This window comes from Berghia stephanieae, chromosome 7 (assembly GCF_034508935.2).
Source record: "Berghia stephanieae isolate SIO BIC M18660-M18661 chromosome 7, UCSD_Bste_1.3, whole genome shotgun sequence".
NCBI classification, from domain to species: Eukaryota; Metazoa; Mollusca; class Gastropoda; order Nudibranchia; family Aeolidiidae; genus Berghia; species Berghia stephanieae.
In genome coordinates, this window is record NC_088366.1 from 11,412,058 (window position 1) to 11,432,057 (window position 20,000).

The following is a 20,000-nucleotide window of genomic DNA, read 5'->3' on the forward strand; positions in this document are numbered from 1 at the left end:
ATCTGTGGCGTTAGCACGTGTTGCATTTCGATATTTAGATTGCCAAAGTTTTACCGGTACCAGAGTAAAACGATATAACGGGGAAAGTCAGAGGAAGCCAAAAAGTTGGTTACAGGAGGCCAAGTGGCCAAACCAAATTTTGGGAGGCCAAATGGCTTGGGAAAAGCCACCAGGAGGCCAAACTAGCAACCCTGGCCCCAGGTTTTTAAAAAGTTTATTGGGAAAAAGATACGGGAAAAAGTGTCCATAGATAGGTATGCAATTTGGTGCATTAGTGCAGTAAAATTGGTGCGCAAAATTAGTTCGTAGCGGATGCGAGACTGCGTGCGTGCGTGTGTGTGTGTGTGTGTGCGTGTGTGTGTCTCTTTTTTTTTTTTGGGGGGGGGTGCCTGCGTTGCGTACACGGTAACGGGGCATCTCGCCTCAGGATCTACGTACACGTAAACTGATTTACCGTTGCAACACAAGCAATAGATGGTCCTCGCTGTCGTGACCGCGCGCGCTCGTGTATGTGTGTGTGTGTTATGTTTTTAAAAATCAAAACAATTTTAACCATTATTGGCGAGATTCCATCTTGCACTCCCCAAACTCCAGATCTTAGTCTTAATGTTATCATTAAAAGACAAGCTTTGCGATTTATAGTTTAATTGAAGCCCGAGTCGAAATATACTCTTACTACTGCTCTCTTGGTGGAAACGATTTATTCTGCATAAGCAATCTGCAGAAAAAAAACTGTCACTGTAAAAGGTTAAAATTTCACGAAGTACGCACCGTGAACACCGCTGTAACAATCCTTTGATCTACGTCATCAGGCAACCCATTGTTTCTTTCATCTTTTCCCATTCCCCCTTACTATCCCCCCATCCCCCCACCCATCGCTCTCTCTCTCTCTCTCTCTCTCTCTCTCTCTCTCTCTCTCTCACTCTCACTCTCACTCTCTCTCACTCCTCTCTCTCTCTCTCTCTTCTCTCTCTCTCTCTCCTCTCTCTCTCTCTCTCTCTCTCTCTCTCTCTCTCTTCTCTCTTATCATAGTGTTATCCCTTCCCATCTCAATGTAAAATGAAAACGTTCTGCTGTTTGCAGATACATGTATGATTGTTTTGTTTTCTCTCTCTCTCACTAGGCTAGGATTAAAAACCAAGACATCAGGTAAATGGTGTCTAATGCCAAAGTATAGATTCTCTCTTTGGCCAATTTAGTCACGCACGTGGCAGCCCAGCTATTTATTATGTTCTGCCTATAACACACAATAAGTGGGATTTTGGGGGTGGGTACGAAAGAAATCAAGGTCATAAGTAACCGTGCACAAGAGCTGTATAGGGAATTGGTTTCTGGGGGTCTTGCAAATACCAAATATTTTCTGGAAAGCTCTTTCGAACTCCAAGACGTCTGGTTTGTTTTGCTATCTTGGAACAAACGAAACAGAGATGTCTTGAGGTGTGACCTAGTTGTCTGATTTTGTGACCTGGATGTAAGGTTTTGTGACCTAGATGTATCCTTTTGTGTGTGCAAGCCATGCGGGTATGTACAGTGATAGCTTGCCAGTTGAGGAAAAAAAAAAGAAGAAGCAGCGTATCCGCATTTGAAAAACAAAACAAAAAAACCCTGAAAAAACAAAACAACTTAACCTTTTAAAGGCGAATATCAATCTTACTTGGACCAAAAATAAAAAATTACCGTTTTCATCAAAAGACAAAAAACAAATTACAATTTAAAAACTTGAGCTTTTATATAGGGCAATATCCACCCAACGTGCTCAAAGCGCTTTTTATCAATATTCTTACTGCTCTTATGGTGGAAAGGTTTTTTTTTTTTCTGCGTTAAAAAATAATATAAATGACGACTATTATTTGAAAACAAAAAAATCAATGTCACTGGCAAAGGGTTAATTGCAGTACTCCTGCATCCTGTGAGACTCCTACGGCACTTGCTAATCATAAAAAAAGGAAATAGCAATCAACAATACTAAGTTGAAAAAAAAAGAAGAAAAAAGGAGGAGGGGGGGGAAGAGCAAACCCAGTAGCAATGCAACCTTTAGCGGCCAAATTCGATCTTTGACCTAACACCAAATCCTCTTTCATCAAAAGACAAGTAACGGCAAAACGATTATAGACAATTGAAGTCCGAGTTGCGATAGTCTGACTGCTCTCTTGGTGGAAAAGATGTGTTCTCCGTTAACAATAATAAAGATAAAAGCAAACTATTATCTGAAAGCAAAAAATTTGCTTCGCTGTTAAGGGGTTAAGAACATCTGCCAGCATCGTTGACAAGCTCTACGTCACCAAGCCACACGTCTCCCTTTCGTCTTCATCATGCAACCCCCCCCCCCCCCCCCCCCCCCCCCTCCCACTCTCACGGTGGTGGTGGCGGCGGATAAAAAAGGCCTTTTTTTCTTTTATTCAATCAACTTGACTGCTGGTGGACCCTAGGCCTCTCTACAAGTCCAAGAAATAATACTCACTTTTTCTCTGCTCCAACGAAAATATCTACCCCCTCCCGGTCTAATTATTTGTAGCAGACGACAAATTTCTCAAAACGGTCACGTGACACTATAAAAACAACACAGGAAGTCCATGAAAGCTTATTTACGGCATTTCCTTTGAACCGTGTAAACAACAAAATTTCGTTTTCATTCGACTCAACGGGTCAGATTGGCCGGTATTTTTTAACGAACTAAAGTTCTGAAAAATCAAAATGTTTCTTAGAAAGGTGAAAGATGCTAGTTTTTGAAACAGAGGTAGGTTTTTAAAAAAAATCTTTATATTTTACGTGAATGCATGCTCAAGGCGAGTTGGACGTGCAGCGGAGGTTGGTAGGCCAAAGGCCCACCTCTCTATTTAATATTTATAAACGTTACAGTTACAGTTACAGTACAGTGAGTACAGTTACACATTATTAGATGTGTGTGTGTGTGTGTGTTGGTACGTTGTACCCGGCTAGCGGATGTTATGAGTTTTATTTAAGCGCATAGCTTCAAGATTTGGGCAGTAGGCTACATCACAATGTGTGCTTCTTGTCTCTCTGTAGATTGGTTATGAATTAAACAAGAGTGGAGTCAACTCTCAACAGTTGTCGACGCCCCTTCATTGCAGGCATTCAAGTGCCGTCTTGATGCTCATTTTGAAACAGAAAAATACTGTTTGTGAAGTTAAATTCAGACACCTCCTTCCACCATGTGGCATGCCCAGTTTTGAGAGACTTGAATTATATACGTTCACGAATGCACAAGAGCAGATAAAAGGCTGTAAAAGCCTACATAAATCTGGACTTATATCATATCATATCATATCATATCATATCATATCATATCATATCATATCATATCATATCATATCATATCAATAACCGTAATAAATATAAGTAAAAGTTCATGTTGGAGTTTTTTTTCTATTAACTATTAGGAATACCCACTACCTACTAAATTCGATTGCCTTGTTGAGTTTTTAGATAGATGGTCTAACTGTTATTAATTAAAAAGATAGATGAAACGTTTTTTTAAAAGATGTGATATTATAACCGGAACTGAGTCGGCTCTGTACATGGATGGAGGAAATAGACTCTATGACTATGACTTGGATAACTATGTACAGTTATTCAGAGTCGAGTTGGATTCTCGTGAAATGAATAATTTTCATGTTGATACCAGTTTGTTACAGTTACACCAAAGACGCGACAGCTAGTTTTCTTGGGTAACACAGTTTGTTGCTTTTGGCAATTTTTGTGTCGGATTAATTAACATTTTTATTAGTTTTCAAGTATAGGACATCTATAGGGAATGAGATTAGCGGAAGAGTAGCGTCCCTTGATTGGACGTCACTGGTGGAGAAGTTATTTGTAAACAAACCAACTACAAGCAAGCGCTCCAAATAAAAAAATTATTATTCATATTTCTGTACAAAAATGCATAACGTTGATTATGATATGCATTTTTGTACAGAAATATGAATAATAAATTTTTTATTTGGAGCGCTTGGCTTGTAGTTGGTTTGTTTACAAATAACTTCACCGGTGACGTCCAATCAAGGGACGCTACTCTTCCGCTAATCTCATTCCCTATTGAATTCCTTCATTTTTCTTACTCCTTTTGTTGATTTTTTTTTTTTTTTCCAGCCGATTCTCCAGTCAAATAAATTCTGCCTTGTATTTTAACCAAAGTAATCCCTAGTAGAGTCTTTAAGAATGTCGCAGTATGGAGGATCGGTACCTGGTGGGGCTCCATCTCACCCTCATCAAGGCCAAGGGTCAACTCCATATCCTCAACAAGGTCAGGGGTCATCACCTTATCCGACACAGGATGCTTTCCCACAATTACAGAAGCCAGGTAAGGAAGGACGATGATGTCGTTACGGCCTTGTGGTCTTGTGGTGTCATACTCGCTTTCTGACTGGTTTGTGGCCTGGTGATATGACACTCGCTTTCAGATCGGAAGGTCCTGGGTTCGAGCCTCACCCAGCACACAGTTGAGTCCCTGGAAAAGGGAGAGAAACAGTCAAATGCATAGTTATTGTTTTGGGAGATGATATTTTTTTCCTTGTAAATCATCTCTCCTGTAATTTATTATTATATTTATTATTTTTAATGTATAATGTAAGCATTTGAGTGTGTTCCTCTTTGTTGGACATAGGTGATCTTAAACTAAGTACATTGGTGGTATGGTCTTGGAATCTACATCTGATCCCTATTTGTTCCCAGTTCCCCTTTGTCTTACGTTCTCTTGGGTGCTTCATTAGTTATACTAGAACTTTTTACTATCCCATTTTCTTCCTTTTTACTGGCGCTGATATAACCTAAATGTGTTGCAAGCGCGTAAAACCCTTAAAAACAAAACAAAAAACAGCTCTTTACTCAAATCTTTCACCGTACTCAGATGTAAAATGAGTACCTGGCTGTCAACAGCATTGTCTCTGTCGAAAAAACTTGTAATATCGCCTGACAGGTGTCATGTCTCGTTTTACATATTACATTTTGCTGTTGGTCAGGGACCCTTTGTAAAGCGTTTTGAGCACATTCAGTGATTAATGTACTATATAAAAGCTCAAGTTTTGTTGGGTTTTTTTTATGTCCCTGGTTTGAGTCCCACTTTGGGCAGTGCAAAGTTTAGCCCTTGAAAAAAGACTCTTTACTCACCTTCTTGTTACCATATTCAGATATATAACGAGTATTTGGCCTGTAACAGCATTGTCTATTGAAAAAAAAAAAGTAATAGCACCCTAACAGTGGTATCTTGTCTCGCTTACAAGTGAAATGTTGCTGTTGGCTTGGGACTTCTTGTAAAGCACTTTGAGCATATTTAGTGGATATTGTGTTTTATAAAAGCCCCAGATTTTTGTTTGTTTTTTTTTATATTAGTTATCAATAACCAATGGTGCTAAATTCATGTGACAGCATAACAAAAAATGCTCACAGTCAAAGGGTGTTATATAAGACATGAATTCTAACAAGATTTAAAATCGTTACAGATATCACTTTTGAAATAGCAATTTATATTTTATATTTATTTTGTTGCTACTTAATTTTAACAGAATACATAGAAGGTGGTTCCTCATTGTAATGGCAAAACCAAACAAATATAAATTAAATAGGTAAACAGTTTCAAGAAATTTCCAATTGTTGCTCCGTTTATAAAATTCTAAAAAAAAGATTTAGTTACATAGGTAAACAGCTTCTATGCAAATCAATTTGTTTTAAGTTATGAATATAATATTCATGAAACTTTGTTTTCATTTCCTCCTTTTAATACTACTTTTTCTTTATTTCTTTTTAAAATGTTGTTTTATATACAGTCTACTCCGGATAATCGCGACACCTTGGGATCAGCGAAAATGTTGCGATTAACCGAAGTTGATTATTTAGTCCACAATTGCAACATTTTACACAAATATGGTAAACTCAAATAAGTAATTGTATACATTGTTCTGAGTCCACCATAGACTGAGCAATTTGATTGTAATAAAAAAAATATTTGACAGACCGGTATAGATTTTGACAAGCAAAAACAGCTTTGAGGCAAGCCGACATCTTAAGATTGGATTCGATTTCACTTTTTGTTCTCAACATTTGTAAGAATCCAAGAGATTAGCTGTGATGAGAGACAATGAGGTCTCACCAAACCCGTTGGTCACAATGCACAGTTGTCAATCACTAAACAAAGGATATCATCGCTCAGTCTCTTCTCACGACTTCGAGGATTCGCTGATCTACCTGTTGTCTAAACCATGCCCAGCCCTCTCGCCTCATATCTAATGGCCACCAATGACCGCACAAACCCGAACTAATAGGGTGGTGACAAACTAATATAGTATTAAACCCCACCCACCCTCGATTCATTCAACGTGTCATGATTTCATCCATGTTGAAATCTAATCATGAGATTTTGTTTGATTGATTCCTTGAATTTGCCTCATTTAGATGTCGAAAATTTGTTGCGATTAACCGAAGTGACTTTTATATAGAATTAATTCCGTTTCTTGGAAAATGTCTTATTAACCGAAAGTTGCAATTAACAGAGTTGCGATTATCCGGAGTGGACTGTATATGTCATTTGATGTCCACTAATCATACAGGTGAATCAACATACCCTGGTCAACAGAATGCATCAGCTCCTCCTCCTCCAACTGCCCCCAATGAAAACCGTCGTGCACCTCCACCACGACCTGCTGCAGGGCCTGGTCAAAGTCAAGGTCAGGCGCCATATCCTGCCCAAGGCCAAGCCCCATATCCCGGTCAAGGGCAAGCACCCTACCCAGGTCAGGGTCATGCACCTCCTCAAGGTCAAGCTCCCTATCCAGGTCAAGGCCAAGCACCCTACCCAGGCCAGGGTCATGCACCTCCTCAAGGTCAAGCTCCCTATCCAGGTCAAGGCCAAGCACCTTACCCAGGTCAGGGTCATGCACCACCTCAAGGTCAAGCTCCTTATCCAGCTCAAGGCCAAGCACCCTACCCAGGCCAGGGTCATGCACCTCCTCAAGGTCAAGCTCCCTATCCAGGTCAAGGCCAAGCTCCATATCCCGGTCAAGGCCAAGCACCTTACCCAGGTCAGGGCCATGCACCTTCTCAAGGCCAAGCTCCCTATCCTGGTCAAGGTCAAGCACCCTACCCAGGTCAAGGTCATGCACCTTCTCAAGGGCAAGCTCCATACCCTAGTCAAAATCAGCCGCCTTATACAGGTCAGGGTCAGACACCACAGTACCCCGCCCAGGGACAAGCACCTTATCCCGGTCAACACCAGGCTCCATACCCAGGTCAACAAGGTCAAGGTTATTCTTCCAGTCCAGGACAAGTTCAAGGCCGAGGAGGTCCTCCAGGTTTGTCTGAATTGTTTGTTTGAATTGTATCCTTGGTTGTGGTTTTAAGTCCCCTCCTCTTTCCCTGTTAAACACATACAGACAATTATTCTCACACGCACTCACACAAACAACTAATTCTATCACTCTCTCTCTCTGTCTCTGTCTCTCTCTCTGTCTCTCTCTCCCTCTCTCTCTCTTCTCTCTCTCTCTCTCTCTCTCTCTCTCTCTCTTCTCTTCTCTCTCTCTTCTCTCTCTCTCCTCTCTCTCTCTCTCCCCTCTCTCTCTCTCTCTCTCTCTCTCTCTCTCTCTCTCTCTCTCTCTCTCTCTCTCTCTCTCTCTCTCTCTCTGTCTCTCTCTCGCTCTCTCTTTCTCTCCCCCCACCTCCTCCTGACGTTTACTTAAAATTTATGATGAAATTGATTCAAGTTTGGCACAACTGTAGGTAAGTCCCAATAAATATTCCTAAGAAGATTCAAACCTGTGGCTTTTCACAATTAGATGGTTGGGTTTCCATTACTTTTGTTTTAAAATCTTAAGTTTGAACATTTGAAAATATTCTCTTTAAAATTTGCATTCACTTAAATTTATGTATCAATTTCATGGGTTGTCCCTCTTGCTTTTTAACACCATCATAATTATGATTATATAATCAATGAAAACTGTTTATAAACTGTTTGGTAGTATAAAAATGTTTTTGCTGCACTTAATAACGGCAATACTACATTAGTTTGAAATTCAGAAAAAATCAATCAAGACGGCGAAAAAATTGTCTCCCTCTCTCAGTGTAAGGCTATGACTCATCATCTATTATCAGTCAAGGACTGGCTAGATTTACCTGGCGAACTAAACTGAATGTGATAAACGCACTCTTCCTATAATTTACGTTCTCTGAGATGACATAAAATTAGCATGCTATAAATTCATAAAAAGAAATAAAAGCATAAAACTATTTTTTAAAATACTTATTTGATTGGCCGATTATAGGGAATGAGATTAGCGGAAGAGTAGCGTCCCTTGATTGGACGTCACCCATAGTCTGTGACATCACCGGCGGAAGCGAGGACGAGAGACGCATGCGCAGAATCAACATGACGTTCTCTCTCTAATAACTTTTCCGCCGGTGACATCACAGACTATGGGTGACGTCCAATCAAGGGACGCTACTCTTCCGCTAATCTCATTCCCTATAGCAAGTAAATTACAGGTATGAAATTCATAGATCCATAAAACTTCTTTATTAAAAAATTAATTTCAGGAGTCGTAGGTCAGGGCATTAAGGTTGATGAATACAAATCGCGCGTGGAGATCAGGATTGAGTGTAAGAACCTCCTGGATATGGACGTCATGTCCAAGTCAGACCCCTGTGCTGTCCTATACATGAAGCAAGCAGGGAACTGGGTGGAGGTAAGGGCTCTACTCAACTCTCTTTTTTATCTATTTTGAAATTATTATTATTGTCGTTATTGTTGTTATTATTAATATTATTATTTATTATTATTATTATTATTATTATTATTATTATTATTATTATATTATTATTATTATTATTATTATTATTATTATTGTTATTATTATTATTATTATTATTATTATTATTATTATTATTATTATTATTATTATTATTATTATTATTATTATTGTTATTATTATTATTGTTATTATTATTATTATTGTTATTATTATTATTGATTATATTATTATTATTATTATTATTATTATTATTATTATTATTATTATTATTATTATTATTATTATTTATTGTTATTATTGTTATTTTTATTATTGTTATTGTTATTATTATTATTGTTATTATTATTATTATTATTATTATTATTATTATTATTATTATTATTATTATTATTATTATTATTATTATTGTTATTATTATTATTATTATTATTATTATTATTATTATTATATATTATTATTATTATATATTATTATTATTATATTATATAATATGATATTATTATTATTATTATTATTATTATTATTATTATTATTATTATTATTATTATATTATTATTATTGTTGTTGTTGTTGTTGTTGTTGTTGTTGTTGTTGTTGTTGTTGTGCGGGTGGTTGGATGGGAGCATCACCCTTGAATCATATACCTATGATGTTCGCATGGGTGTACGATCCGATAGTGATGTCGTTTCTTCTTCTCTTTACTAGCCTATCCTGCTTCTTTGGTTTGTGATTGTATTTTTGACAGGGGATATTTTTTTTTTTCTGTAAATCTTCTGCCTGTTTGTTCTTGGTTATTTATAATTTAGCATATATCTTTAGGTTATGATTTTGATTAACATTTGTACTATTTTTGTTAGATTGCTTGTTTTTTTGTTTCAGCAGTTTCTCATATAACCTCATTTGTGTTGGAAGAGACCTAAAGCAACAACCAAACAAACAAGTTGTTGTTGTGCTGATATCGATATTGCTGTAATTTGTATTATTATTATTATTATTAAGGAATCAAAATCATCTTAACTCTAAACACCTAATAACCTCTTTCCATTCAGGTCGGCCGCACAGAAAATGTGAAAAACTGCTTGGATCCGAAATTTGCCCGCAGCTTCGTCACAAACTACTTCTTTGAGGAGGTTCAGAAGGTCTTGATTTGCGTCTACGACCTCGACAACTCAACACCCCAGCTCAGCGATGATGACTTTTTGGGCCAGTTGGAAACCACCCTGGGACAGGTCGGTATTAGAACTAATTTATTTAGAGCTGCCCGATAGCTCAGTTGGTAGAGCACTCGCTTCACAGGCAAAGGGACCGAGATCCCAGGTGCAGTCGAGTTTTTTTTATCCCCCCCCCCCTGTCCCCCAGCAGTGAATGGGTAGCAGAGTCTTTTAGATTTGGTGGAAAGTATTTTGTGATAGATTAGCATCCTATCCAAAGGATAGCAAGTAATTGCTATTGTCCGTTTCATGATATAGAAACCGAGATAAACTCCAGCTCCATGTGCCGAATGGCCCTGAAGGACTACTTGTTCGTCACAAATTACTTCTTTGAGGCGGTGCAGAAGGTCTTGATTTGCGTCCTCGACAACTCAACCCCCGAGTACAGTAATGATGACTTTTTGGGCCAGTTTGAAACCACCCTGGGACAGGTCCATATTTGGCTTAATTTATCCAGAGCTGCCAACTTACGATTTTTTCCCCTGATTTTCCATGGATTAAAAAAAAAAAAAGTTTTAATTAAGATAAATCTGGACAAGTTTTCCAAGATCCAATTTTTCCGTGTTAATATATGCAGATCTGCCTACTACTACTACTACGAAAATTTAGTAAAACTATGAATATTTAGGCCCTAAATTGACAATAAAATAGAGATCTTTAATTCAATAAACTTCTCGAAAACAAAATTTAGTTGCCAGAGCTAGTATTGAAAGGAGTTTAAAGCATAATATAATGTATTTAAACACAAATTACTAATTTTTAAAAGTAATTATAGCGTTTACTATATTATTTCCCCTTAAAACTACAAATTTTTTAAATTTCAAGTTGGTGCATAGTTCAGTCCTTGGAAGAGGCTCTTTATTCATATTCTCTCACCGTACTCAGGTGTAAAATGAGTACTTGACCGTTAACAGTGTTGTCTCTGTCCGAAAAAATTGTATTATTGCGTCATGTCCCGTCCTACATGTTAAGTGTTGCTGTTGGCCAGGGACCCGTTCTAAAGCAATTTGAGCATGTAGTGGATATTGCACTAATAAAAGCTCAATTTACAACAATGAGTCCATGATGATTTGGACTATCAGAACTGCAACTTAGTGTACATTGGTTTTGTCATATATTTATTTCTTGTAAAAATATCAACATTTTCAACCATTTATTTTCCAAAATTGTGATGAAAAAATCCTAATCTGGAGGAAAAAATTTGAATTTGGCCAGTTTTTTTACTGCCTAAAACATTCTATATTTCCCTATACATTTTTTATTTCGTCATTCACAAGATATACTTATGTCTATTTTCCCTATTTTAGCTTGTGTCAAACACTCCGATGACAGCACCTTTGTTACTAAGGAATGGCAGGAGGGCAGGGAATGGAAGCATCACAGTACGTTTACATATCTCTCTCTCTCTCTCTCTCTCTCTCTCTCTTTCTCTCTCTCTGTCTCTCTCTCTTTCTTTCTCTCTCTCTCTCTCTCTCTCTCTCTCTCTCTCTCTCTCTCTCTCTCTCTCTCTCTCTCTCTTTCTTTCTTTCTTTCTTTCTCTCTCTCCCAACCTTGAGCAATAATTTGTTGTTTTAATGTGAAACGCGGAAAAAAAATATGACAGATTTGACCCAGTACTTTCAATTTGCAATGAATTTTAATTAATTTTTTTTTCAGGTAAGGACAGAGGAGCTGAAGAAAGACGATGAATCTTTATATATGACATTCAGAGCTGCCAAGCTGGACAACAAGGTTAGAATTTGATTGGGGTTTTAATTTTAATAATAATAATAATATTAATAATAATAATAATAATATAATAATAATAATAATAATAATAATAATAATAATAATAATAATAATAATAATAATAATAATAATAATAATATATAATAATATAATAATAATAATAATAATAATAATAATAATAATAATAATAATAATAATAATAATAATAATAATAATGATAATAATAGAAATAATAATAATAGTAATAATAATAATAATAATCATAATAATGATAATGATAATAATAATAATAATAATAATAATAATAATAATAATAATAATAATAATAATAATAATAATAATATAGTAATAATAATAGTAATAATAATGATAATAATAATAATAATAATAATAATAATAATAATAATAATAATAATAATAATAATAATAATAATAATATAATACCTTTATTGTCCTTGAAGGCAATTTTTCATTTGGTTACAGCATATACATAATACAGTCCACTCCGGATAATCGCAACACCTTAGCGAAAATGTTGCGATTAACCGAAGTTGCAATTATCCGAAGTTGAGTTTCCTGCCCACTATTGCAACATTTTACACAAATATGGTAAATCCAATCAATTGTTGCAAACATTGTTCTGAGTCCACCACAGACTGAGCAATTTGATTGGAATAAAAAAATATATGACAGCCCTGTATAGATTTTGACAAGCAAGTCAGATTTGAGGCAAGCCAACATCTTAAGATTGGATTCGATTTCACTTTTTGTTCTCAACATTTGTAAGAATCCAAGAGATTAGCCGTGATGAGAGACAATGAGGTCTCACCAAACCTGTTGGCCACAATGCACAGTTGTCAATCACAAAACAACGGATATCATCACTCAGTCTCTCCTCACAACTGTCATCGTCTACCTGTTGTTTATACCAAGCCCAGCCCACTCGCCTTATGTCTAATGGTCACAGATGACCGCACACACCCAAACTGCAAAGCCCTGCCTCTTTTGTCTCTAATAGGGTGGTGACACACTAATGAAGTATTAAATCTGTCATGATTTCACCCATGATGAAATCTGATCATGAGATTTTGTTTGATTGATTCCATGAATTTGCCTCCTTTTGAGGTCGAAAATTTGTTGCGATTAACCAGTGACTTTGATATAGAATTAATTCTGTTTCTTGGGAAATGTTACGATTAACCGAAAGTTGCAATTAACCGAGTTGCGATTATCCGGAGTTTACTGTCTACGCAAACAGACATGAATGAAACAAAAAGTACAAAAACCACACACACACACGCACACAAACACAAACTCACAAACTGGCACTTAAATAGGCTTCGTGTAACCTATAAAAAAAGCAGTAACTCTTCCACTTCTTTTTGTAATAGCTTGCTGTTTTTCTTATCTTTGTTTTTATTCTTGTGTTTAATATAATGATATTTGAATTACCTTCTTATCTCTTGAATGGGAGAATGAATAAGATAGTCAATTTGTATTTGAAAAGTGACGATCGATGTCGGTGTTATAAAAGGACTATTGTAGTATTATATTGTCATTTAGTGTTATAAAAGGGTTATTGTACAGCTTTTTAGCGATTGAACGGATCATTAAAATTCAACCAAGATAATGTACATCTTCTAGAAATAAATTCCTATATATAGGGATTATTCAAAGCATTGCGACAGAAAAAAATCCCATAACTTTTGAAATTATTGATGGATTTTCAAAAGTTGAAAACCTGTATATTCTGTTCAAATGGAGCTTTAGTTTTATGATAGTTAAGTCATTATTTTAAAAAAAAATCATTTATTATTGCTAACTTTTATTTTTGTGCTTATTTACTCTCAAATGCAATATGTTATACTATAACAGCATTCCACTTCAATACTTTGAAGTTGTACTCACATATTCGGGTAATTTTTCAGGCTTTTTAAAAATTTGCCAGTTGGCATCCCTGATTGTAGTAGTATTTTTGTCATTTCAAGTTCAACGTCTTTATTTGCAAAAGGCAGTTTACCCATCACTGCAGATTTTATACAATTATATTTATATGGTGACTTTCCCCATTATTGTGTTATTGAGTTGAAAGATAAATGTTTAATAGTTGACCAAATTTGTTGTTGTTGGTAATATCTAGGATTTCTGGTGGGAGAGTGTTTGTTTCATTCCTTGATGGTTCGTGGGAAGAAACTGTTTTTATATGTGTTGGTTGTGTGTGTGCGCGTGTGTGCGCGCGTGTGTGTGTGTGTGTGTGTTGGAATTGTGAACGTACTGATATGATGGTTTCTTGTAGATGTTCAGTGTTGTTTTGTGGAAATATTGTGGTAGAGTTATTACTGTTTTGTTGGAATGTGCTGTTCTGTGGAGAAGTTGAAGGCGTTTTTCTTTCCACTTACTCTTCAGTGTTTTCCAAGGCAACGATTTCAGAGCCTCAGTAACGCTCCTGGTTTTCTCCAGCATATGTAACGTTTCTCTTTATTGCTACTATAAAATGCTCGATAAATTTAAAAGACATTAGATTTTTTATTTTTTTAAATACATTTTGTTGTTTTCTTTCTTTTGTTTTGTGTGGGTTTGATGCTTTTGAGTTTTGCTATGGTTGTAAATGGAATGGTGTGGTCAATTTTTCATCTGGGTGGGGTTCCTGACCTCCCATGGTAGGCAGGGAGGCACTTACTGTGTCTTCTATCCCCTTATATCTGTTTTCCAGCTTGCTTTCTGTCTTTGTCTTGGAATGAGATTACTTGGTTTTGTCCTGACCCTGGCTAAGAGGGAAACAGTATAGTTTTGGGAGATGATGTTTTTTTTCTTGTAAATAATCTCTCTGTTATGCACTGTATTATGTTTTGTTTACATATTATTTATAATTTGTAAACATTTGAGTGTATTCCTCTTAGTGGGGACCAGTGCTTGTGTCTGGGTGAGACATTTAGGTGATCTTAAACTAAGTTCACTGATAGTGTACTCTTGGAATCTACATCTGTTCCCTTTTTGAACAATTTCCTCTATCTTACTTTTCCTCAAGTCCTTTTAATTGTATAGCTAGAATGTTTTTACTATCCAATTTTTTCACTTTTTTACTGGCGCTGATATTACCTGAATGTGTTGCAAGCGCCGTAAAACCCTTAAAAACAAAAACTAACAAATCAAGTTTTCATATTGTCAGGTCTTTAATTGTCTCCCCAGGATTTTTTTGGCAAATCGGATCCGTATCTGGAAATTTCCAAGGCTACACCGGAGGGAACTTGGCAAGTTGTTCACAGGACGGAAGTGAGTATTGTTTTTTTGGTATTGAATAAACCAGTAATTTTTCTCTTATTATTGAATTGTGTGCATAAATGAATTAATGTTTTTAAATGGCTCTCTTCTGTATTTTTGGTTATTATTACCATTATGTTATTACGGATATACGTGTATCATTTTTACCACTATTTCTAGCATGTTTTGTTGGTTTTATTCTTTTCTCCTCTTTCATATATATGGTATCAAATTTTGTAAATTTATTGGTGAAATGATAAGAGCAGATAATTGAATTGAATTGGTCACGCTCTAACATACAATGTGTAAAATTAGACAAATTTATGTATACAAAACATTAACGAAACTAAGAGACCAGATCTAAATTGAAATAATATTAGGTATAATTGATAGTCCGTTAACACCTGGAATTGATACCAGCCCCTTTATTTGTGAAACGAGTGCTTTACCCACTGAGCTATTGGGATCCCCATCGGTTAATCGTAATAAGCTTAAGATATGATTTTGTAAACACAGTGAAATGTCTGATTTAATCTTGCCTGTTGAATGTTTTTTTTGTTTTTTGTTGTTTTTTTTTAACCTCAGGTCGTTGCTTTGCCAATTTAGATTTATCTCCGTCTTTTAAATATGACAATAAACAGGTATAGGGATATTGACCTTAATAAACAAAAACCCCCCAAAAACCCCCGTAAATTAAAAGTCAATGTTGAATGTTAAATAATTTAATGTATTATGTCCCGAACGGATTTCATCATCAAACTTCATTTTTTTAATTTTTTTTTCTATAATTTCTCTCTGCAGGTAATCAAAAACAATCTGAATCCAAGTTGGCGTCCATTTGAACTCACATCTCAGACGCTTTGTGGTGGAAATAGACAACAGAATATCAAAGTAGGTGGTATCGACTTCTCTGTGTGTGTGTGTTTGTTTGTGTGTGTGTGTGTGTGTGTGTGTGTGTGTGTGTGTGTGTGTGTGTGTGGGTGTGAGACTCTAGGTGGCCTAAAGGTGGACTCAGGGGTAGATTACAGCTGGAATTTACCTTGTGAGCTACTCATTTTACCTTGTGAACCACTCATTTTACCTTGTGAGCTACTCATTTTACCTTGTGAACTACTCATTTTACCTTGTGAACTACTCATTTTACCATGTGAACTACTCATTTTACCATGTGAACTACTCATTTTACCTTGTGAACTACTCATTTTACCTTGTGTACAACTCATTTTACCATGTGAACTACTCATTTTACCTTGTGAACTACTCATTTTACCTTGTGAACTACTCATTTTACCTTGTGTACTAAAAAGATTTTGGGAAAAATTTTATATGGCGCAATATCCACTAAACGTGCTCAAAGCGCTTTTCAAGGGGTCTCATTAACAACAGCAACACGCAACATGCAGAACGAGACATGACGCCTGTTAGGCGATGTTACAATTTTTTTTCCGACAGGGAGAGTACGGTGAGAGAATGTGAGTAAAGAGCCTTTCCCAAGGACTCAACTATGCGCCAAGTGAGGCTCGAACTCAGGACCTTCTGATCCGAAAGCGAGTGTCATACCACTAGACCACATAGCTGTGTACTACTTTTACCTTTTAAACTACTCCTTTTACCTTGTGAACTATTCTTTTTACTATATGAACTACTCCTTTTATCTTGTGAACTACTTGTTTTACCATGTGAACTACTTGTTTTACCATGTGAACTACTCCTTTTACCTTGTAAACTACCCCTTTTACCTTGTAAACTACTCCTTTTACCTTGTAAACTACTTCTTTTACCTTTTAAACTACTCCTTTTACCTTGTAAACTACTCCTTTTACCTTGTAAACTACTTCTTTTACCATGTAAACTACTTCTTTTACCTTGTAAACTACTGATTTTACCTTGTGAACTACCCCTTTTACCTTGTAAACTACTCCTTTTACCTTGTGAACTATTCTTTTTATTTTGATGAACTTGGATTTAAAATTAATTTTTTGCTCTTTACATTCGGAATAATTTAATCAAAATTTTAGAGGAATATTAATGAATGATTGTTTTTTTACTTACAATGGATTCAGATTTGTGATTAATGTGAATTTTAAAACTTCTTTTCTAAAGCATTTTGAAGTGTCTAGTCGTAGTAAAACGATTTTTTTTTTAAATTTTTTTTTTTTTACGATAACTACTATGCTACTAGTGTGCATCTTGTGTGAGTGTGTCTATGTCAATATTGTATTGTTATAAATGTGTAACCAAATGACAAATTGCCACTTTTTTGGGGACAATAAATATATATTATTATTATTATTACTATTATTATTATTATTATTATTATTATTATTATTATTTTAAAATCATGTAATTGTGTTTTGTTTCAGATTATTTTTCGTAAAATTCGGACTTGAAAATTTAGTTTGCATATTTTTATTGTTTGTTTCTTCCAGTGCAGCTGCTGACATTCATTCTTTAAGCACTGTCGTGGAAATTAAATTTGTTACAGTGAATGACATAATCAGTCGGATGGTGAAAAGGTTTAAACTGAGATATTGCCAAGTTTAGTTAGAAGGTCAAAATTTTTATCAAAAATGAGTTCTTGTCATAAATGATTAAATCAACCCTTTTCGTACATCTTGGGGAAATATCAAAGCTTAATTTCACTTCTAAATATTTTTTACAGTTTGTCAAGTTGAAAAATTATGAAATTTGAGAAAAGTTGCTGGATACCTTTCCCATACATCCGACCATAACTTCATGAAAAACCACCCGATTTACTTCAAATAAAGATTGAAATGCTCTGACGAGCATATTCTTTCAGAAAATTCAAAGAAATGCAAATCCAAAATTTTCACCTTCCGACTGATTATGTCATGCACTGACAGAAATGTATTTTATATTCTTTTTTTGACATTCCCTAATATAAAGATTGACTGTTATGACTGGGATAGTGATGGATCACATGACTTTATCGGAGGATTTGTCACCACCATGGAGGAAATGTTGAAGGCTCAGAACCAAGAGGTAATCAATCTCAATATGACTAAATCTAAATTATTTTTTTTTCAATTCAACTACACCACTGTATACATAACTCAATTTATAAAATATGCGCATCTTTCCGGGTTTCCTCAGCCAGCCACACATATTTGCAAAATTTAGGTTATTTCATATTATAGCAGTAAAAAAATTGAATTGTTTCTTTGAACTGCTATGTGGTCTTGTGGTATGACACTCGCTTTCGGATCGGAAGGTCCTGGGTTGGAGTCTCGCGCTCAGCGCATAGTTGAGTCCTTGGAGAAGGCTCTTTACTCACATTCTCTCACCGTACTCAGGTGTAAAATGAGTACCTGGCCTTTAACAGCGTTGTCTTTGTCTTAAATAATTGTAATATCATGTCCCGTCCTACATGTTAATTGTTGCTGTTGGCCTGGGATTCCTTGTAAAGCGCTTTGAGCACGTTAAGTGGATATTGCGCTATATAAAAGCTCAATTTAATTTGTTATTTATTTTAACTATTCTAGATGATGTGGCCTTGCATCAATCAAGCCAAGAAAGCCAAGAAGAAAAGCTACAACAATTCGGGCTGCATCTACCTGTCTAAATGTCATGTGAGAGTTTTATATCATTACTGTACTTGGTTGCTTGTATATATATATATATATATATATATATATATATATATATCTCCTTTCTTTAAAAAATATAGCATTGTGGAGAACATTGTGCTTATTTGAGTCAATAAAAAAATTGATAAGGCGAACAACTCTACTGAAAGATTTGAAAATTAGAAATGTATTTTTTACAGATAGATAAACAGATAACTTGATTTCCTTATATAATTTAAAGTCAGTTTGAAAGTTCGTTGAGTCACACAGATATCATAAAATATGTACCGACGGTACTAAACACTCTCAAAATCAACCAATATCGTCACTGTAAAAAGTTGTCTGGCGTTTTTACGACAGGAAGAACAACCAAAAGTTGACAGATGGATTTTGACCATTGTTTTGATTTTCAGTAGCCATTTTGAGTCCGAAGTTCTTTTTTACTATAAGGGTTAGCTCGAGATCGAAGGATTTGTTTTCTATAAGGGTTAGTCATAAGTCTTAGTAAAGGTGCTAGGGTGTTTTTTTTCCATAAGTTAAGTAAAGGAGAGACATTCCGAAAGCTCCTACATCCCCAGTATTCTTTAAATTTGTATTTTCACCTTGATCTTTTGTCAGGCGTTTATTTATTCAATTTGTCATCATTTTTTCTATTAAGGTTAGCTCGAGATCGGAGGATATTTTTTTTCTATTAGGATTAGTCATTAGTCTTAGTAAAGGTGCTAGGATGTTTGTTTTCCCATAAGTTAAGTAAAGGGGAGACATTCCGAAAGCTCCTACATCCCCAGTTTAATGTATTCACTTAATGTAAATGTTGCTGCTCGAAGCTCGAAGAAATAAGTAATAATGTGAAATTGGATGTAAGCTTCAATTTAATTACAAAAACAGATCAAATGAACGTTTCGGGTTTCCCCTTTATCAACAAAACAGGATGAATGAAACACCACAGATGAATGATGAATGAGATACTGTGGTAGTGGCGTAGTTAAGATGAATAAACAAAACATTGGTTGGCAGGAAATTGGTATGCTCCTTTGTTGTAAGGAAGCACGAATTAAAATAGAATGCTAGATATTTCTAAAAGGTGCGCAATTAATTAAGTGATAAGAGGGGAGGCGGGGAGGAACTGTGTAATGCAGTTTAGAACATGAAATATAAAAACGTGTAGACTGTTGTCTTTAAAAAATATATTCTAGCCTTGTGGAGAACATTGTGCCATTTGAGTCAATAAAAAAAAATTATACGGCGCACAACTCAACTGAAAGATTTGAAAATTAGAAATGTATTTTTACAGATAGATAAACAGATAATTTGACTTCCTTTTATAATTTAAAGTCAGTTTGAAAGTTCGTTGAGTCAACCGACGACACTAACACTCTCAAAAACAACCCATTTCGGCACTGTAAAAAGTTGTCAGGCGTTTTTACGCAAATCGTTGCATTCGAAATAATTTATTC

The 20,000-nt window shown here is 35.4% G+C and overlaps 1 protein-coding gene across 2 annotated transcripts in view; it reads left to right on the top strand.

The window, feature by feature from the left end:
* Nucleotides 1-20,000, top strand: part of LOC144976682 (copine-3-like) — a 39,998-nt gene that overhangs the window by 879 nt on the left and 19,119 nt on the right. The window contains exons 2-12 of one of the 2 annotated variants that reach the window (XM_078921021.1): nt 4,111-4,321; nt 6,564-6,788; nt 6,921-7,304; nt 8,542-8,690; nt 9,806-9,985; nt 11,275-11,349; nt 11,624-11,698; nt 14,885-14,968; nt 15,758-15,847; nt 17,864-17,959; nt 18,460-18,546. In XM_078921021.1, the coding sequence (XP_078777147.1) occupies nt 4,180-4,321; nt 6,564-6,788; nt 6,921-7,304; nt 8,542-8,690; nt 9,806-9,985; nt 11,275-11,349; nt 11,624-11,698; nt 14,885-14,968; nt 15,758-15,847; nt 17,864-17,959; nt 18,460-18,546 (1,587 nt within the window). In that variant the 5' untranslated portion in view covers nt 4,111-4,179. Of the gene's footprint in view, nt 1-4,110; nt 4,322-6,563; nt 7,305-8,541; nt 8,691-9,805; nt 9,986-11,274; nt 11,350-11,623; nt 11,699-14,884; nt 14,969-15,757; nt 15,848-17,863; nt 17,960-18,459; nt 18,547-20,000 lie in introns of both variants that reach the window. The other variant, XM_078921020.1, reaches the window with a different exon arrangement.